This window comes from Diospyros lotus, chromosome 4, assembly GCF_014633365.1.
Source record: "Diospyros lotus cultivar Yz01 chromosome 4, ASM1463336v1, whole genome shotgun sequence".
Taxonomy (NCBI): domain Eukaryota; kingdom Viridiplantae; phylum Streptophyta; class Magnoliopsida; order Ericales; family Ebenaceae; genus Diospyros; species Diospyros lotus.
In genome coordinates, this window is record NC_068341.1 from 44,226,868 (window position 1) to 44,245,375 (window position 18,508).

Here is an 18,508-nt window from a genome sequence, read left to right on the forward strand (position 1 = left end):
CAAATGCACTAGTTAAACCCTAAAGTCCTAATTCATAAACCCATCGTAGGTATTAAATTAACAAAAACAATATCGAACATAATTAAATAAATTAACTTACCTTTAATCTCTTAGTCCCTAAAGTATGAAGGGAATGGGATGCTTACTGCCTACCTGCCAAGAACAAAAAAATTTAGCAATCAATTCTTGAGGAATCCTAGAAGCAGCAACCGACGTCGAAACTCAAAAGCAATAGCAAAGATTGAATAAGTAAAGAGAACATATTTTAAAATATATAAATGGAAGAACTAAAGAGAATGATAGCTTACCTGAGATTGTTGAGGCAAGAAGAAGATGATCGCCGCAGTCTAGAGAGCCAATTTGAAAGAATGAGCTTAGGTTTAATTTTGAGATTTGAGAGTTAAAAAGATTAGGTGGTGTTTTATTCATATTTTAGTTTTGAATTTATTTTGAATTTTGTGTTTTTAGTGTTTGTTTTAAGATTTTTGAAAATGCCTTCTTTTTGTAATTATGAGAAAATATTTTTCAAAATTGAAAATTGGAAAATGTGTTTAATTTGAAATTTTGAGAAAAATTATTTTATAATATTTTATTTAAAAAATTAATTATTATTTAAATTAAAATAATTTAATGCTAGTATACTATTAAATAATATATACATTTTAAAGTTAGTGAATGTTACAATATTTTTTTCTATTAAAAAAAAATACAAACAAGAAATAAAACAACTTTGGTAAAAAATAGTAAATAAAGAAATAAAAATAAGGACAAATTATAACAACTTCAAACAAATGAGCAAAGAAAGCAAAACACAGTAAAGAGAGAAACTTGAAATAACAGAAGATAGTAGCGAGCAACCCAAGATGACAGGCTTGAGAGATCACATAAGGAGTTTTGAGAGAAATAAACAAATTATAAAGCTAGAACCCACTCGTTGAGGCGAATCTAGAAGACCATAATGGTGAGGTGATGACAATGGATCTGGCTGGAGGAGGCGGTGGCTGAGGACGAAGGGCGACAATGGCTAGATGATGAACAGCGGTGATGGCTCGAGGACGAACAACTGCAGTGGCTAAGGATGAACGATGGTCGTCCAATGGGGCCGATCTCAGTTGCTGAAAAATGCAGCGGAGACGGCCGATCTCAGGCGATGGTGGTTGGTGATGCTTGGAAAGGCAACGATCTCCGTGGTTGGAGGAGGCAATGGTGGCTGGTGTTCTCTGGAATAGAAAAGAATACAGAAGAGAGAGAGATAGAGAGAGTGTGAGAATACAAAAGATGAGAGACATCCGTTTTTTGTGTTTTGAGTCTAATACCGTGTTTTGGCTGAAAACAATTAAAATGCATTTTTGTTGTTTTGTGTAAAAAAATCTTGTGTTTTGAAAAATGCATTTTTTAAAATGGATAAGTAAACGCATTTTGGGTGTTTTGAAAAATTGAAAATAGAAAACAAGCCGAAAACAACAAAGAGAACAGGCGCTTAGAGATTTATTTTAGGTTTGGGTTGATTGGTTGGTAGGCAAAAAAAAAAAAAAAACAGTTTTCGATACCAACGAAAGGCTGATCCATCTAGGGGCGGAACTAAGATTTTTATTCAGTAGGGGCAAACTTAAATACAAAAATATAATTTTAAATTTAAAATAATAATGATAATATTAAAATGAAAAAACAAATACGATTATTCCTTACGACTTTTCATACTAAAAATTGTAATTGTTCAAGAAAGTTACTTTGATTATTTGAATCTTTAGACTCGTCATGACCACGAAAAGGTAGTTTTTGCCATAAAAAAAGTCGAACACAATCAATTGATACATTCAGACGAATTCAATAATCATACAATATTTGTTCTGACTATCTAAAGAAAATTGTCTCAATATTTTGTTCTTGATTTATTAAGGTTTCATAGTTGTTTCGAATTTAATTGTTTGCACTATTAACATCTCCAACATAAATTTAAAATCTATTTTTTAAATTACTAAATCCTACTTTCAAAAAAGAATCACTATCTCCTTGTTCTCCATTATTTGTTTTAAAAAAATAACAGTATGAGCAAAATGCGGTATCTTTGCTTATATTATATTCTAACAAATTATCAAATTCATTCAACTAAGCTGGAATGAATCGTTTTGATTTCGAGGCTGACATAGACCTTTTTGCAGGTAGAATCTTTTAATTTGATATCGAAAATTAATATTGCAATCCATTATTATAGTTTTTATCTGGGATCCATAAGAAATTGTGTAACATCAATTTGTTCAATATTTGCTTTATTAATTTGTTCATTTTTTTCAATATAAATTTTCTCCATGTTTATTTTTTTTACTTCACAATTTTCTTTAATACTTAGTTTTATTTGCATCATAATTGTAAAAAAAAAATTATGAACAAATTATAAAAAATACTTTAATGGTTATTACTAGATCATTATATACTTATTTTATTCGGTACTTACTTTTTTTTAAATTTTTATTAGTAAAATATAATATAATTTTTTTATTTCTAATAGTATATTATTAGAAAAAAATGAAATTTAAAAAAAAAATATCTGGCCCAGTGGGGGCAACTGCCCCCACGTGGCACCGCCCCCGGATCCATCGATTGCTTTTAAGCCAACGGCCCTTCTGGTCTTAGGTTGACGTCACGCCCAAAAGCTAGTCATCACATGAGGTGATGGCTTATGTCACATGGTCGCCTATTATTCTTGGTCCAAGAAAAGTTAATGCTAAAAGAAGCCGAAAACAGTGCTCGGAAGTTTTTCGGGATGGCTGACACACCCAAGTCGTCCCTTTGGAATAGACCTTTTAATTTGTTCGAACGTTGATGGATTCCAACCTGCCAAATATTTGATGAATTTCCTACAGGAAACCGCCAGGTACGTAGCAATTGTGGTGGATGCTGAGACAAAAATTGAAAATTCAGTCCAACTTAATTTTGTGGGGTCTAATAGAATTTCACCATCGGTACACGTGTTCAGAGTCCAACTTAATTTGATTTTGGGTCGATTTATCACCTGGACCGCACAAAATTGGGACCGTTTAAGTAGTCGGCATTAACAAAAGAACAAGTTTAGGTCCAAAGAAAGGAATAAATTTGGTTAAACATATATCGTGTGTATTTTGTATGATTAGTTAAATTTTTTATTATTTTAATTATATTTTTAGATCATGTATTTTTTAGACAATTACTCATTTACTATAATTGAGTTAAAATATACAATAAACTCACGTTAAAATATCTAAATTATCCCTCGCAGTCAACTGTCATTAGCCCCTCACAGTCGTCATCGACTGCATCATTCGTTATTTCTGATCATTGTGACTGTTCTCGCGCCTTCTTCGATCATCATGATCGACCGTTGACCTTTTCGTGTCAATGAGACCTCTTGCTATATCTTCACTAGTCATAGTCTTCTCAATTGGTAATACCTCTAATTGTCTACCTTTTTCTTTAGTCACAGCTTTGCAATGGCGGAGCTAAGAAAAAAATTTAGTTCGAACCAAAGTATAATTTTAGTCCGGCCCAAATTATAAAAATTATAATTATTCATATTAATATATATAAAAAATCAAAAAAATAAAAAAGTCAGCTAGGGCCTTAAAAAAGCCAGCTGGGGCTAGAACGTGGCTCCGCTATTGCAGCTCCACTCGACTCCTCTGCACTCTCTGTCACCATTGATGTCTTTTTACTTGCAGCAAACCTCTTTCGTTCCAACATATTTTTTTCTCCATCTTTTGCATCCCAATTGTCATCGGCCACAAAAGGAAGCAGTTGTGGTAGAGATGGTCCATAACGAGGATTTGTACGTCCATGAGAGATAATTTAGCTATTTCAACTTATATATATATTATACGCTCTTGATAAAGTATGCAATTGACTAAAAAATATATGATTTAGAGATATGATTGAAATAATGAAAAATTTGATTTATTATATTAAAAAAAAAAACATAGAAACACATGACAGAAATAAGTGTTTGGCAAATAAATTTAAGAGAAACGCGTTAGAAGAAGCAATTATTGAACCGAATCACAATGCAGTCTTAAGTTGACGTCAAGCCCAAACTAGTCGATGACGCTTGGGAGGTTATTGCTTCATTTCATGTCACATCGTCGGGATGCCGAAACAGCGCTCGGAAACCGCCAGGTAAGTTCATCGTTTGACTCGCCCTTCTTGTTTTTCTATATAGACAGACGAATCGAAGTGGCAACGCGACGGAGAACTGAAAATAGTTGATTGGTTGCCGGGCTGGTCGGTATCTAGAAGAAGAAATGGCGGAGCGTTGGGTGTGGAGTATCAGTCGGCCGGCGGGATTGGTGTTTACCCTGGTTGTGTTCTTGCGGCTGTGGGACGGGCTGAAGAGGGCTCCGCCCTTGTCTGAGGAGGCGAGAGTTCGGCGCTACAAGTGGGAGGTGAAGTACGAGTACAAGTCTCCTGATTGCTACAAGAAACTGGTGATCGCCATCAACGGGAAGACGCCGGGGCCGACCATCTTGGCTCAGCAGAACGACACCGTCGTCGTCGAGGTCAAGAACGGCCTGTTAACCGAGAATCTCGCGATCCACTGGCATGGAATCCGACAGGTAAGTTAAGCTTCTAGCCGCCCGCCGTGAGCATTGTTGCATAAAAAATTATGCACACGGGGTGGATGAGGGGAGGACCTAGCTTTACTTCCGCCGGCTAAATAAGATGAATGGTTATGGAGCTTTACATTAGTATACCAAAAAAATTACTAAATACCAATTTAATATATAATTATATAATTAGTGTCAATTGTGATTAGAAGAGACTAACGACATGTTTTAACAATAATTATCGATAATTATAAAATTATACACTAAATTAATTTTAAATAACATTTTGTTTATAAATTAAAGTTCAGTAATTTTTTTTTATCATAATATAAAATTTAAGAACCACTTATATTATTTAGTCATTTAATTCTCAAACAACAAAGTTATAACTCTAATAACAAGGCATCCTAACAAGATCTACTTGTAAGGGGCAGATCCAAAAATTTATATAGGAGGAGGTTGAAATTTTCTTTTGAGATATAGAACTGTACACAAATTTTAGGGTGGATTGTAATTTTTTATGGACTAATTTAATATTAAAAATTGATTTTTTATATTAAAAATTGGTCTTTTAATATAAAAAACTAATTTTAATTGTTCATTACTATGAGCTTTAGCCCAGGACAGCTCATGTGTAGATTCATTAATGCTTGTAACTTAGCAGCTTTGGGGGAGTGACCGGCCATCCTTAGAGGGGTTTTGTTTTTGTTTTTTTGGAATTGATTTACGCCTAATTATATACAATTGATTGCAACTATTTGCAGATTGGGACACCTTGGTTTGATGGCACAGAAGAGGTGACTCAGTGTCCTATTTTGCCTGGAGACACCTTCATTTACAAATTTGTAGTGGATAGGGTAAGCTCCATGTCCTTAAGCCTCTACTGCAAGCTAACCGCCCTATATATCTACTGCTAGCTAGCTTGTCTTCCAGTGTTATTCTCACTACTAATCAACACTCTTAACATCAATCCACAGCCTGGAACATATCTGTACCATGCACATTACGGCATGCAAAGGGAAGCTGGCCTCTATGGATCCATCCGTGTGTCACTTCCTGATGGCGTCTTAGAGCCCTTTTCGTATGACTATGACAAAAGCATCATCCTCAATGATTGGTACCACAAGAGCACATATGAGCAAGCCACTGGCCTCTCTTCCATACCCTTCGGCTGGGTCGGAGAGCCTCAGGTTCATGACTACCCCCTCTGCCTCTTCTTTACTTTCTTACTGATCTGAACTAATTTTTTTCCGTGATAATCTACAGTCATTGCTGATACAAGGGAAAGGAAGATTCAATTGCTCCTCTCCTGGAATGGAGGCCACTATCTGTAATGCCACAAACCCTGAATGCTCTCCCTATGCTATCACAGTAATTCCAGACAAAACGTATCGACTCAGGATTGGAAGCTTAACTGCTTTATCGGCCCTCAGCTTCGAAATAGAGGTGATTTAGTTAACTAATTAGCGTGACACATGAATCATCTGTAGGTGATTGCTAATGTTGTTGCAATGCTCAACAGGGTCATAACATGACAGTGGTTGAAGCAGATGGGCAATATGTTGAGCCATTTGTGGTGCAAAATCTGTTCATATATTCAGGGGAGACTTACTCTGTGCTAATAAAGGCTGATCAAGACCCTAGAAGAAACTACTGGGCTAGCACAAAAGTGGTTAGCAGGAACAACACAACTCCAAATGGTTTAGCCATTCTCAATTACTATCCCAACCATCCCAGGAGATCTCCCCCCACCTCTCCACCACCCGGCCCTGCTTGGGACGATGTCCCGCCGAGGCTGGCACAGAGTCTCGCGATCAAGGCCCGACAAGGCCACATTTCCCCCCCTCCCGGGACCTCGGACAGGGTCATTGTCATGCTCAACACACAAAATCTGATCAATGGCTACACCCACTGGTCTGTCAACAATGTGTCCTTTCACCTGCCCAGTACCCCCTACCTAATTGCGCTTAAGCAGAATTTAACCGATGCTTTCGACCAAACCCCTCCCCCGAATGGCTATGATTTCCTCAACTATGACATTTACAGCCCCCCCAAGAACTTGAATGCCACTGCCAGCAACGCCATCTACAGGCTGCAGTTCAACTCAACTGTGGACATAGTACTCCAAAATGCCGACTCAATGACCAAAAACAAGAGCGAGACACTTCCTTGGCATCTCCACGGACACGATTTCTGGGTGATGGGATATGGAGAAGGCAAGTTCAACATGTACAAGGATCCATTCAAGTACAATTTGGTTAATCCAATCATGAAAAACACTGTTCCTGTGCATCCTTATGGCTGGACAGCCCTGCGGTTTCGAGCTGACAATCCGGGCGTCTGGGCATTCCATTGCCACATAGAGTCCCACTTCTATATGGGGATGGGGGTGGTGTTTGAAGAAGGGATAGAGAGGGTGGGTGAACTGCCAGAATCTATTATGGGTTGTGGTGAAAGCAAAAGGTCCCCATGACCTGAAAATACTTAAAAATCCAATATTTAAAGTCATAATTATAAGAGTTTATAATTAGTCAAATCTTAATTTTTAAGTGTTGTGTATACAGGCAACTGTTATGTTGCCTAACGGTGGATAACATAGCACTGCCCTATATATACATACATGTACATAACACTTAAAATTAATATTTGATTACTCTTATAATTGTGACTTAAAATTTAAATTTAATTGTGTATCATCCCAACTATATACCTAGTCTACCTAATTTTTTTTCAAACTGTACATTTTTTAGCTAGTGAATATACATATTCTCTGTATGAAAAGCATATTTACTTGTAGACTTAGAGAGATCTGTTGTACTATTTTCTTGTGGAATTAAGTAAAGAACTGTTCTTGCAATACCTATTTGATAAATTTTAACTTGCATCAGTCCAGACTCCAGTCCACTGGTCTCTTATTATTATTTATTATTAATAAATAATAATATTTTTTTAAACTGATTTTCAATCTTCGAGCGGACCAGACTAGACCAAAAACCGGTTAAAATAAAAATGTAGCCCAAGGACCGGACAGAATTTCAATCAGTCCGAGACCAAACTAATTAGCAGTGAAAGAACCTAATCGTTTGTCGAGGGCTTAAGTTTGTTGCATGCACTAGTGAGTACACTTCTTGCTCGCCTATTTATTTACTACATTTACCTGAGCCTTGTCCAGAAGATAGCGGCATAGAGACTCTGAATCTTCGATCGTACCAAAGCCTTCCACATTTGTTCCATAGTATGAGCTAAAGTGGAGGAAAAGATAGAAAGCTCCCTGCAAATGAGAAGTATGATAACCAAGAAATTGAACTTTGGCTAGCATAAGGACGAGAAAAGATAAGAAACGAGAGACCAGGACAAGGCGAGGTAGCACCTGGTTTTAAAAGCCAAATATGCATACAAAAGGTGAAGACCATAGCAGCGGCTCCGATATTTTAACACCTTCCAATTCCGCAAGATTCTTGACCAAGTAATCTCGCCGCTCCGGAAAAGCTTTAACCATTGTCGAAACCGCTTCCCCACCAGCATAGCCCAGTCTTAAAGCTGCAACAGCCGCTTTTTGAGATATACTACTGGCACCTTAAGTGGCCTAGAATAGTCCATACGGGGATAAGATTGAGCTTGTTAATTGCACAACAAGGACCTCGGTCAAGAGGGCCATCCAAAAATATAATTATTTTACAAAAATATCACTTAGTTCTAGGTTATTTCCGAAAGTATCACTACTATAAACCTAGGTTTATGCCTATCACAATAATTGCACAGGTTGAAATGTCTTGACTTTCTACTAAACTTTCTTAACAATGGTTATTTGATTAATTTTGTTCATTTTGATTATTTCAATTAATTAATACGGTTAAATAAGTTTTCACAAAATTTCAGTGGGGTTCAATTTTGTTATGTACAAGTTTGATTAATTCAATTTTGTTCCTTCTTGACCAAAACGAGCTGTCAAAGACGGGATCGTAACGACAAAGAGTGAGCTCTGGCAACGAGTCCATTCGGGGGGCGACAGGTACCTGTAAGCACTCTGACGCTCAAGTGAGTAAGAAGGTAAAGAAATGACAATGTATTAGTAGGTCAGAGGGAAGAACATACCTTACCTCTGAAAAAAGTTGGTTGATATAGGAGGAGGAGATGTCATCCTACATACATGTATCGTGCATTTGCAGGTGATGAGATTGAGTATCTCGTGCCGATGGAGATTCCCAAGTAGAGACATGGTGGCAATATAGTGTCGACGGGACCCTCATTAATGTGGATGTGATCCGTCATTAATAAGGATGGGATCTAGGGCAAGCACCCAGATACCCAATAGAGGCTGCAAAGATGTTGTTGCACTGGCGCATGGCCAAAATGTGGGTAGATATTAGGTCATAATTTAGATTGGGCTGAGAAAAAAGAGCCAGATTGGGCCCGATCGGATGCTCGAGTAGCGAGCGCTTGAGCTAGAGAAGGGAATCCTGGGTAATTTGTTGTATACCCTAGTTTTGGAGAGTTGGATTGTCATTAGAACCTAGCCGGGGTGGATGGTCGAGTTGGCGCATGGTCTCGTTCGAACAGATGCTGGCTCTAAAGTCATCTGGGAACCGCAAGGCTTTCTGTAGCGAAGTATTTCCCTTTATGCCTTGGTTCGTGGTGTGCGTGGCGCGCATGGTTTCGAGGCAGTTTGCCTGGGAGATAGAGACATTGTAAGTGATAATTGGTAACTTTTTAGATGTGTGACAGGTGGCGATTTCATAGCGGTGGATTCGCGATGGTTGGTTTCCAATTGTCGACTGTTGCTAAGTGTGGTGGCATTTCGTTTCTTCCAGACACGTCATATGGAAACAATATAAAAGGTGTGCCCCATCTCATCTGGGTTTTTCATCGTTGCTTCTTCTTCCTCCTTGTGCCAAAGGTACGTTGTTTTTCTAAATCTTTCTCTTTAATTGTTTCTTGGGGTGAAATGACTCCTCGTCTTAGTAGGAAAATGTTGAAGGCTATCTTCAAGGGAAAGAGAGAGGCCTCTAGCAGTGCTGGAGAGGGAGATGTCGCTCTCCTTGCAGCTGATCCTGTATTTTTCTCCATCGCGCTAATTCTTTCGACTACTTCTGGCGCCACTTCGGTGTTTCCTTCCATGGGACTTGCTATCAATGAGGAACGGTTGTCGGTTGGGAAATGCTTGAGGGATGCCGGAGTGGTCGAGCCATCTGCTGGTGCGCCTTCTGTGGGCATGTTTGACCCTCCTTCTTCAGGGGACCGACGGACGGCTTATTGCTGGGTAGAGGATTGGGCTCTAGGGGTATTAACGGAATGCCATGCGTTGAAGTTTGGGTTCCAAACAGAGATGACCGCTCTCAAACAGTCGCATCAAAAGGAGATAAGATGCATCTAGGAGGCGATGGAAAGCAACATGGGGAATAAGGTAGCCAGGGTGACAGTCATCTTAAGTCAGTAGCTAAATAAGATGGATGCATCATTGGTTAGCTTCCATGAGGTCATAAATCGACTCGGTCGCCAGCGCGAGAATGCCAAGGTGGAGCTTCATGATTCAAAGGCAAAGGTTGCCCATTTGAGAGCAATGGACGATTGTTTGGAGGGCTACGAGGAAGGCTTACTCCACGTTCGGACTTTGTTTTCAGGCCTAGATCTGCAGCCTTGCATGCCCTATATGAGGCGAACGACTTGTTGATCCAATCGAAGAGGGATGTGTTGCCGAGACTTCAAGGGGAATGCCTGGAATCGAAATGGGCCGAGTTGAGGAAGGTGTTGCTAACGACGTCGAGCCTCGAGCCGAGTCAGGCTGATTTTACTACATTATTCCCTTATAGTAGTGTAGGTTTTCTAGTTTTTTATTGGCAACCCAATTTTATTAGGGCTTGTGATATCGCAACTGGCTATCTTCGCCACCTTTTGACTTGCTAATCGAAATGAAAGGTTTAACTGCTCTTTTTTTTTTTTTAGCTGGGCCAGGGCCCTTAAATGTTAAGGTGTGGTTCCTAAGTTAGGTGCTAGGGTTAGTGCCCGATCTTAAAGTTCAGGGGAAAATGTCTAGAGTGCAAACTCTGAGGTATTGCAAAGGTTCGGGGGGATCACACGCGCGGCACGAGATTTGAGGTCATAAGTGGGGGCAATGCTTTAGGGACCTAGGCGTGCTACTTTTTTGCGAAACGTTTCGCCATTTGGGTGTTCCATTTAGCATGTGGAAGGAGTTAATTGGTCACGATGGGAGTGGCCTTTCGGTTTTCGAGGTAGGGGTATGGCCATATTGATGGTATGATCTTTTGGAGCCTAACTGTATTTAATTTTTAGGAGATGGTGAGGATCCTCTGACCATTAGGCGATTGGGCCTATAAAATGGGAGGGAAAGCTCTTGTTTCTTTTCCACGTTATCAACGTTTGTTTGTGCCCTGGTTTGCAATGGGTGTTTTTTATCTGGGATGGGCGTTTCCATCGGCAGCTGGGATTGAAACCAGCCAGCGGGGGCCGAGAGGTTTGAGGTTAAGCGCGTTTGGGTGGGAGTAGTACTAGGATGGGTGAGACGTGTCATGTCTAGAATGGGTGATGTGGCTTTCTTGGAATTTGCCTCCAGTGGAAGCACCATGCTCCGGTGTTTGAGTACTTCAATCTTTAACGCTAACATCACTAGGCTGGACATAAGGGGCCATTTGATTGCTCCAAGGTTGAAAGTGGGAGATCTCGATATCGCATGGGTCTAGGTCTGCTTGGACTTTCTTCAGGAGCGGCTGCCAGGCCGGCGAAATCCGACCCTATTGTCAGGGACAGGATGTCTGGTGGTATGAAAAGAGTTTCAGCCTTTGCCAGGTGGCCTGCGGAAGGTTGTTACTAATGATATATAGAGAGGGTGTGTTTCGTAGCGACTACTGCTTGGCCTTATTTTTGCTTTGGGTGTGCTTTTAGGCTACGTCCAGCATTTTTTGGGTTGAAGTGGGTGTAATGTAAGATTACTATAGATGTAGGTCTTGTAATTATATGTGTAACACCCCGCCATCCAGAGCATTAAAATATATGCTAGGATTTTTTTTTTTTCATTTAAACATAAATCAACAATAAATCCTCAACATAACCACTCCAAAACATAACGAATAAATGATACATTTTTAACATAAGCGGAAGCAAGATCAAAACCTGCATGAAATCTCGAAAACATAACATACTTGGGTACATACATATTGTCCACCCAACATGATATCACAAAAATCTAAATAATATAACTGAATGTAATAGATGATCCTAGCCTCACATGGGGCCCATAAAATTTTCGTCGCGATCAGGTCTCGATCACATCTTTGCCCTTTAGACCGCTTGTCTCGCCGGGAATGTGGAATATTCCAGGGACATAGTCCAATATTAGAAGATGAAATCTTCTAAGTGAGAGTTAGATAAGCATGAATGAATGAATGATGCATGGACATTTATAAACAAATACCTTAGTGTAACTTCCTTGGCCCATCAGCCCGACACGAAATCCTAGGCAGAATCCCGAACCTTTACAGGATAATTCTAACATTATTCCATCAATTACCCTTGGAGAATTACGACTACACTCTTAGGGGGACATCACAATCCCATGCACGAGTTTCAATATAACAATAATAGCGTGTCATGTGAATATCATAACTTTCCATGCAATAAAATATGGACAAATATGACGAAGATGACCATAACATATATAAATATCATGCATAGAGAGGTATTCATGTCGTTTACGGGTTATAGGGACAAAACCACTCACCATTCTCAAAAATCGGGATATCTCGAAAAGCGTGCAACTTGCCTCATTTTTCGTGCCAATTTCAAAAATCGCACCAATTATTTCACCTTAAATCACAAGACACCCTAGGCAAGATATTCATTTAAATAATCAATAAAAACTATTTTTCCTTAATTTTCTTGCATTTTTTCTCTATTTTTCTCCAATTATTTTTACTAACAATCCAAAATAAGTACCTACATAACTTTTTTTCCAAATCTTTTTTCATAGAAAATCTTAAAATAATTTTCAAAGAATATTAAAAAAAAATTGAAAATTGACAAGGTCCCACGCGCCCGCGCCCGCGCCCGCACCCGCCAGCGCGTGATAGGGCGAGTGAGACTAGCGCGTGAGCTTCACGCGCCGGTCATCTTCTCCGGCGACAGTACACCCAAAAATTGCCCAGACCAAGTCGATCACGATGGTACTTGAGATGACTCAAAAGAAGGTCAAGAAGCCGGTCAACTTGAAGCTTGAAGACTCGGCCAGGCGGTCCATATAATACCCCATATTTTCGTGAAGATGCCACGTATTTTAAGTGAGTTTAAAATATGAAAAAATATGCTTGAAATGGCAACAAGTGACTGAATCGGTCGCAGGGAGTGCCCTGGAACTTAGATACCTAAGGACAAAGTTATATTTTTTATAAGCGTCTCGAGGCAAGATTTATGACGCTAAAGAAAATCAAATTAGAGAAGGTTTTTCGGTTAAGCTAAGTTGTAGCCTAAAAAGACCGAATGATGATAAGGGCTTCCCAAAAATCGTACATATTGAGTAATTTTGAGTTATTAATTTTGAGATTTTAAGTATCTCGATAAATTTGATGTTTGAGGGTGTAATTGTAATTAAAAAATTATTCAAATAAAATAAGGATGAAATTATAAGCTCATGTGATAAAATATTAAAGTTGAGAACTTGAAATAAGGGCCAAAATGTCATTTGGAAGAAGTTTGGGGTATTAGTTTGGATTTCAAAAGTTAAATTCATTCTAGCTTTGGATTTGAAAATCCATTCAATTATAGGTTTGAGTCTTTGGAGTCCATGGCTAAGCTTGTGACAAGTGGCATAATGTGATTGGTTCAAGTAATCTATCAATAGGTACCATGAGTTGTTCTCAAATCATTCAAGAGAGTTTTAAGAAATGAGGCACTCTAAGTGGAGAAGCTTTCTCTAGAGAGAGGAAAGGAAATTCTGCAAGAAAGCGGGAAGAAAGCGGCGGAGAACGAGCCTCGTCGGAGTTGCAGGTCTTCACTAGAATTTGGCAAAATCAGTCAGAAAAAAAGCAAGGTAAGTCTTAATTTTTTTTTTTTTTTTTTGATAATCCTGTAGATGGGGAAGATAGGGTCGCGTAGATTCAAACGAGGGTCAAATCGAAGTTAAAATGAGGAAATTATTGCTGAAATACGAAAATGAGGCAAAGCTGTCCGAAATCTGGTAACTGCGCATGAGTCACATGCGCCGGAAAGTGGCAGCGCGTGAAGGCGCGTGGCCAAACTTTCTAGGGCGTGTGAGGGGCCTAGTTTTCTTCAACTTTTCTAGTTTTGTCCCTAATTTAATATACCTCACCTCTATATAAAAATATTTGAGATTAGATTTATCGAAACGTGTATTTTCTACAGAAACCTAAGCCGTTTGCAGTGAAATCATACCGTCCAAGAGATAAACCAACAAGGTGAGACTCCTATACTCCAAATCTTATTTTTTATTCTCTTATAAGAGACTTCTATTGCATGAGATGTGTTTCTTGAAGTTCTTATACGTAAACTCTTGTTATTCTCTTATGTGAAATCATGTTGCATATATGAAATGTATTTTTCTGAAAATTATATGCTATTGGCTTTTTAACTTTTGCATTTATAAAATTCGTGTGTCCATATTGTTGCACCTATTTGTTGTTGGCCAAGGGAAAAAGTCGGATATAATACCTCATATTCCAACGTGTTAAGTAAGTTCAAGGAACTGAAAATCAATTTGAGAATTTAGTTAACTAATTTTCGAATCGACCAGAGGGAGTACCCTGGACCCTAGATGATTAAGGAAAATGGAATAGTAAGGACGAGTGATTCGAGTTATGATTTTAGGCATCAAAAGAAGTTGGATCGGAAACAGTTTTCAGTACAACTATCAACCAGGTTGAGAAAACTGAATGATCGTAAGGGATGTAATACTCGAGATTTTTAGATTCAAATACTTGAAGAAATATGATATTTTAAGGGATTGTGGATGTTTGGAGACAAAAGTTCAATTTTTGAGCCAGGGGCAAAATCGTAATTTTTGATGTTCGGGTAAAAGTGTAATTTACCTAAAAATTAGGGGCATTAGCGTAATTAGTCCATTTTTTCAGGAACTAAAATGCAATTAAAAATTAGTCCGGGACCATATTCAAAAGGGTCTAAGTGCAATTATCCAAAAGTTTGGGCCAAAGTATAATTCTTAAAATCTTTTTATTAGGGGTATTTGGGAGATTCAAGAAAATCCTCATAAATGACTTTAGAGATAATGATGAAGTGTCATGATGACATTAGAGATAAGATGAAGCCTCATGTTGACGTTAGAGATAAGATGAAAGCTCATGATGACTTTAAGGATAAGATTTGATTGGATAAGATTTTGTTAGATATGATTTGATTTGGATAAAGATTTGATTTGAATAAGATTTGATTCGGATAACAATGATTATATAAAATCTTAGAAGATTTAGAATGATTGCAGAATATCTTAGAAGATTTGGTAATGATTATATAATATTTTCGAAGATTTAGTAATGATTATATAATATTTTGGAAGATTTAGAATGATTGCAGAATATCTTAAAAGATTTGGTAATGAAAATACAATATCTTGGAAGATTTACAATGATTGTAAAAGATTTTGGAAGATTTACAATGATTGCAGAAGATCTTTAGAAGATTTTGAATGATTGTAAAAGATTTTGGAAGATTTGAAATGATTGCAGAATATATGTTTCTTGGTGGCTAAGTTTCCAAAACTTATAAATAGGGGTTCATGGCTAAGGATTCTCTCATTCGAAATTGTAAGAAGTTCGTGCTAGACAAGAATGCTTCGGGTTTAGTGGATAGAGGGCTTTTTAAGCATACGCGAAGCATCACACACGCAGAGCACTTGGGCAGCGCATGAGGACGTGTAAGGAGGTGGTTTGGTTAAAAGATTTAAGGAGTTGCACGAAAATCGAGGTTGAGAACAAGACTTGAAGTGTTCTGAGTTTCGTTCAAGGTCAGTGTTCGCCCCCAAAACTTGATTTATTGTACTTACTCTATCTGAACATGTGTGTGATTTCATGCAAAATGATTTTGTGCATTGAAATGGTAATCGGTGACGGTTGGTTTTTATGAGGGAGGTTCATCCCTAAACGTTTTGAACTGGTGCATTGCATTTTATAAAATGTTGTTTATATAATGCATTGAATTGTGAAATGTGGCATTGTCTTGAGTTTTGTATGTACGTATGGAATGCCAGCCTAAGATGTTGTCTAGATAGTGTAATCAGAATTCTCTAAGGGCGTGACGGAATAATAGGGGTATCTAATGCTGGTGTGCATGTTAGGATAGCCGCCTTGGTTTCCGTGCCGGGTCGTTTGACCAAGAAAGTTGCACTAGGATGACTAGGTGGTCCATACAGTGTTGTTCATGTGGAATGTCAGCTTAGGATGTTGTCTAGATAGTGTAACCGTAATTCTCCAAGGGCGTGACGGAATAATAGGGGTATCTGATGCTGGTGTGCATGTTAGGATAGCCGTCTTGGTTTCCGTGCCAAGTCGTTTGGCCAAGGAAGTTGCACTAGGATGACTAGGTGGTCCATATGAAATTTTGGAGTTCGGATTGCATGGTGGTTCCTGGATGCTTAAGGTGGGAACATATTCTGGTGAGATGCGTTGGCAGCCCCATTTAAGCTAGAATCGCGTCGCGTCGTCGTGTCGTCAAGTCGGTATGGTGGCATAGCTTTTAGAGAGATTGCTCTTTTCCCATGGTAGGGTTAAGCGCGTGGGATTCTCTTGAGATAGGGCTTACCAGGTGTATTGGTTTATTTCATGTCTTGCATTCATTCATGAAAAATGTGATTTTGAACTCTCACTTAGATGATTCAGCATCTAATTTGGACTATGTCCTTGGAATATTCAAACGTTCCAAGTGAAGGCAGCGGTGCGAAAGGAAAAGGAATTGCCGAGGGGTGACAACGATTAGAAGATGTTTTATATTATGTCATTTCAGTTATGTCATTTATTTTGATGACATCATGTAAACGTTAGCTCAGGTTTATATTATAAATAAAGTGATTTTGGTTATGACCTGTTAAGGTTTCGATCTAGCTTCCGCATTTGTGTTGGTGAACCTGTCTTAGTTATTGATGGCTCATAGTTGATATACTGAGAAGGTGTAACAGGATCCTCGGGGAACAGTTTATGTTGAGTTTATGTTGTTTGTTGGAAAAAAAAAAGTATCCCCGGAATCTTACGTTACGTAATGCCCTCCCGAAAATTGGGGTGTTACATCGGATATCCCCCGAGAGAAGCTATGCGTGCGCCATCTAGAAAGTTCTCATGGGGAAGACCGTGAGTCTAAGGAACAATGGATGTGGTGTTTGCATAGGTTCTATGAGGTCGGGTCGAGGTGACATGGTTAGGGACCTCCCGAGAGACGCTATGCATGCGCCATTGAGAAAGGTCTCGTTGGAGAAGGCTGACATGTTCACGAGGCACTTCGGAGTAGTTCTCGTTATTTTCCTCATACGTTTTATACTTGTTCATGCATTGATATAAACTATTTTTTTTTTGGAGTTTCTCACTAGAAGATTCATCTTCTAATTGGACTATGTCCCTGAAATATTCAAACGTTTCAGGTTCGACAAGTGGCTCAAAGGGAAAGGAGGTAGCGGAAGAATAAGCTTAATTTACTGTCTGTAGCATGTTTAGAATATCTTTATTTATGTGTGAACCTATGTATGTCTTGGATATGTTTAAGGCGTTTAGTTATCACTTACGAAAGATGATGTCCTTGTAATACATTTTGTAGATATCTTGAACGATTTTATTTATGATAAATAAAGCATTATGGTTGTGAACCATATCAGGTTCGACCTAGTTTCCGCATTTGAAATTTTAACACCTATCTTAACTATTTAATATTGGGTTTATTAAGCTGAGAATGTGAAAATTAGGGTTTTTTGGAATTTGTGTGATGTATGACAACGATTGTGGTATGAAAAATTTTTATATTCTAGAAATCCTAAGTTATAACATGCTAGAGAAATTTGGGGTGTCACAATCCGCCTAGGTTTCCGGCAAAGCCTCGGATCTCCTTCATTCTTGCTCTGTTGCTCACAAAATTCTCCAAAAATGCTCTTCAACTTATAGATAACAAAAGCCCTCTATCCTTGCCTCTCAATTCTTTCGAAAATGGCTTCGATTTGAGCTTCAATCTTCTGAAATTTTCGGCCAACATGAGCTCTATTTATAGGCAAAGTTGAAGCTCAAAATGGCCTTGGCCGCCTTACCCATTGCCTTAGACATCCTCACCTCCCTTGGATCGACCTAAAGGCATCAATAATCGACTAAAAAAACGAGTTGCAGGGCTCATCATCGCGGCCATCTTTCTTGGCCTAATTTTTCAAAAATTCGGCCACTCTAGTGACCATTGTCGGCTCATCATCGCTCCTTGAACCTCCCTGACTGCCGCCCATGCAAACCCAGAGGCTTTCGGCGACCCCCTGTGGCTTGTTCGAATTCCATGGCTAAGATTTTCATTTTTTGCACTTTTGTCTCATTGATTTGATTTTTTTCTGTTTTGGCCCTCCTTCACAAAAGTCCCTCAAATTTTGAATATTTCCATTAGGTCCCTCAAATCCTAATCTTTCCATTTATCCCTTGAAATTTTTAAAAAAAGTCATTTTGACCCCTTTCCGGTAATTTTGAAAAATTACACTTAGGCCCAAATTTTCGTTTTGCCCTTAAACCTCTTGGTTTCTTCCCGAAACTTCTGAAGGGTTGTCCTACTCGATAAACCGCAGCTTCCCAAAGCTTCTGATACCCTTGCGAGAGTCTCCTACGACAATTCAATTTTTCAACCCGATCCATAGCTATACCAAAAATGGTTTCTGATTCGATTTCTTTTGGTCTTAAAAATCATGCCTTGATATGCTCGTTAAAGGCATTCTTATTTCCTTA

General features: G+C 38.6%; 3 protein-coding genes across 6 annotated transcripts in view; 1 reads left to right on the plus strand and 2 right to left on the minus strand.

The window, feature by feature from the left end:
• Positions 1-18,508, minus strand: part of LOC127800218 (heavy metal-associated isoprenylated plant protein 23-like) — a 51,389-nt gene that overhangs the window by 12,170 nt on the left and 20,711 nt on the right. The gene's annotated exons all lie outside the window — the stretch shown is intronic.
• LOC127800219 (uncharacterized) lies at positions 787-8,143 on the minus strand. 3 transcript variants are annotated; one of them, XM_052334707.1, is made up of 3 exons: positions 7,945-8,143; positions 7,732-7,845; positions 787-1,220 (listed from the first exon to the last, which is right to left on the minus strand). In XM_052334707.1, exons 1-3 carry the CDS (start codon positions 8,097-8,099, stop codon positions 1,109-1,111), a joined length of 381 nt encoding a protein of 126 aa, XP_052190667.1. In that variant the 5' UTR covers positions 8,100-8,143; the 3' UTR covers positions 787-1,108. The 3 variants fall into 3 exon arrangements, with proteins under 3 accessions (XP_052190667.1, XP_052190668.1, XP_052190669.1); XM_052334708.1 differs by lacking the exon at positions 787-1,220 and adding an exon at positions 3,906-4,564; XM_052334709.1 differs by lacking the exon at positions 787-1,220 and adding an exon at positions 3,906-4,680.
• On the plus strand, positions 4,198-7,431 carry LOC127800211 (L-ascorbate oxidase-like). Its single transcript, XM_052334692.1, has 5 exons — positions 4,198-4,583; positions 5,339-5,431; positions 5,552-5,764; positions 5,841-6,020; positions 6,097-7,431. The coding sequence occupies exons 1-5, from the start codon at positions 4,272-4,274 to the stop codon at positions 7,045-7,047; spliced, it is 1,749 nt and encodes a 582-aa protein (XP_052190652.1). The 5' UTR covers positions 4,198-4,271; the 3' UTR covers positions 7,048-7,431.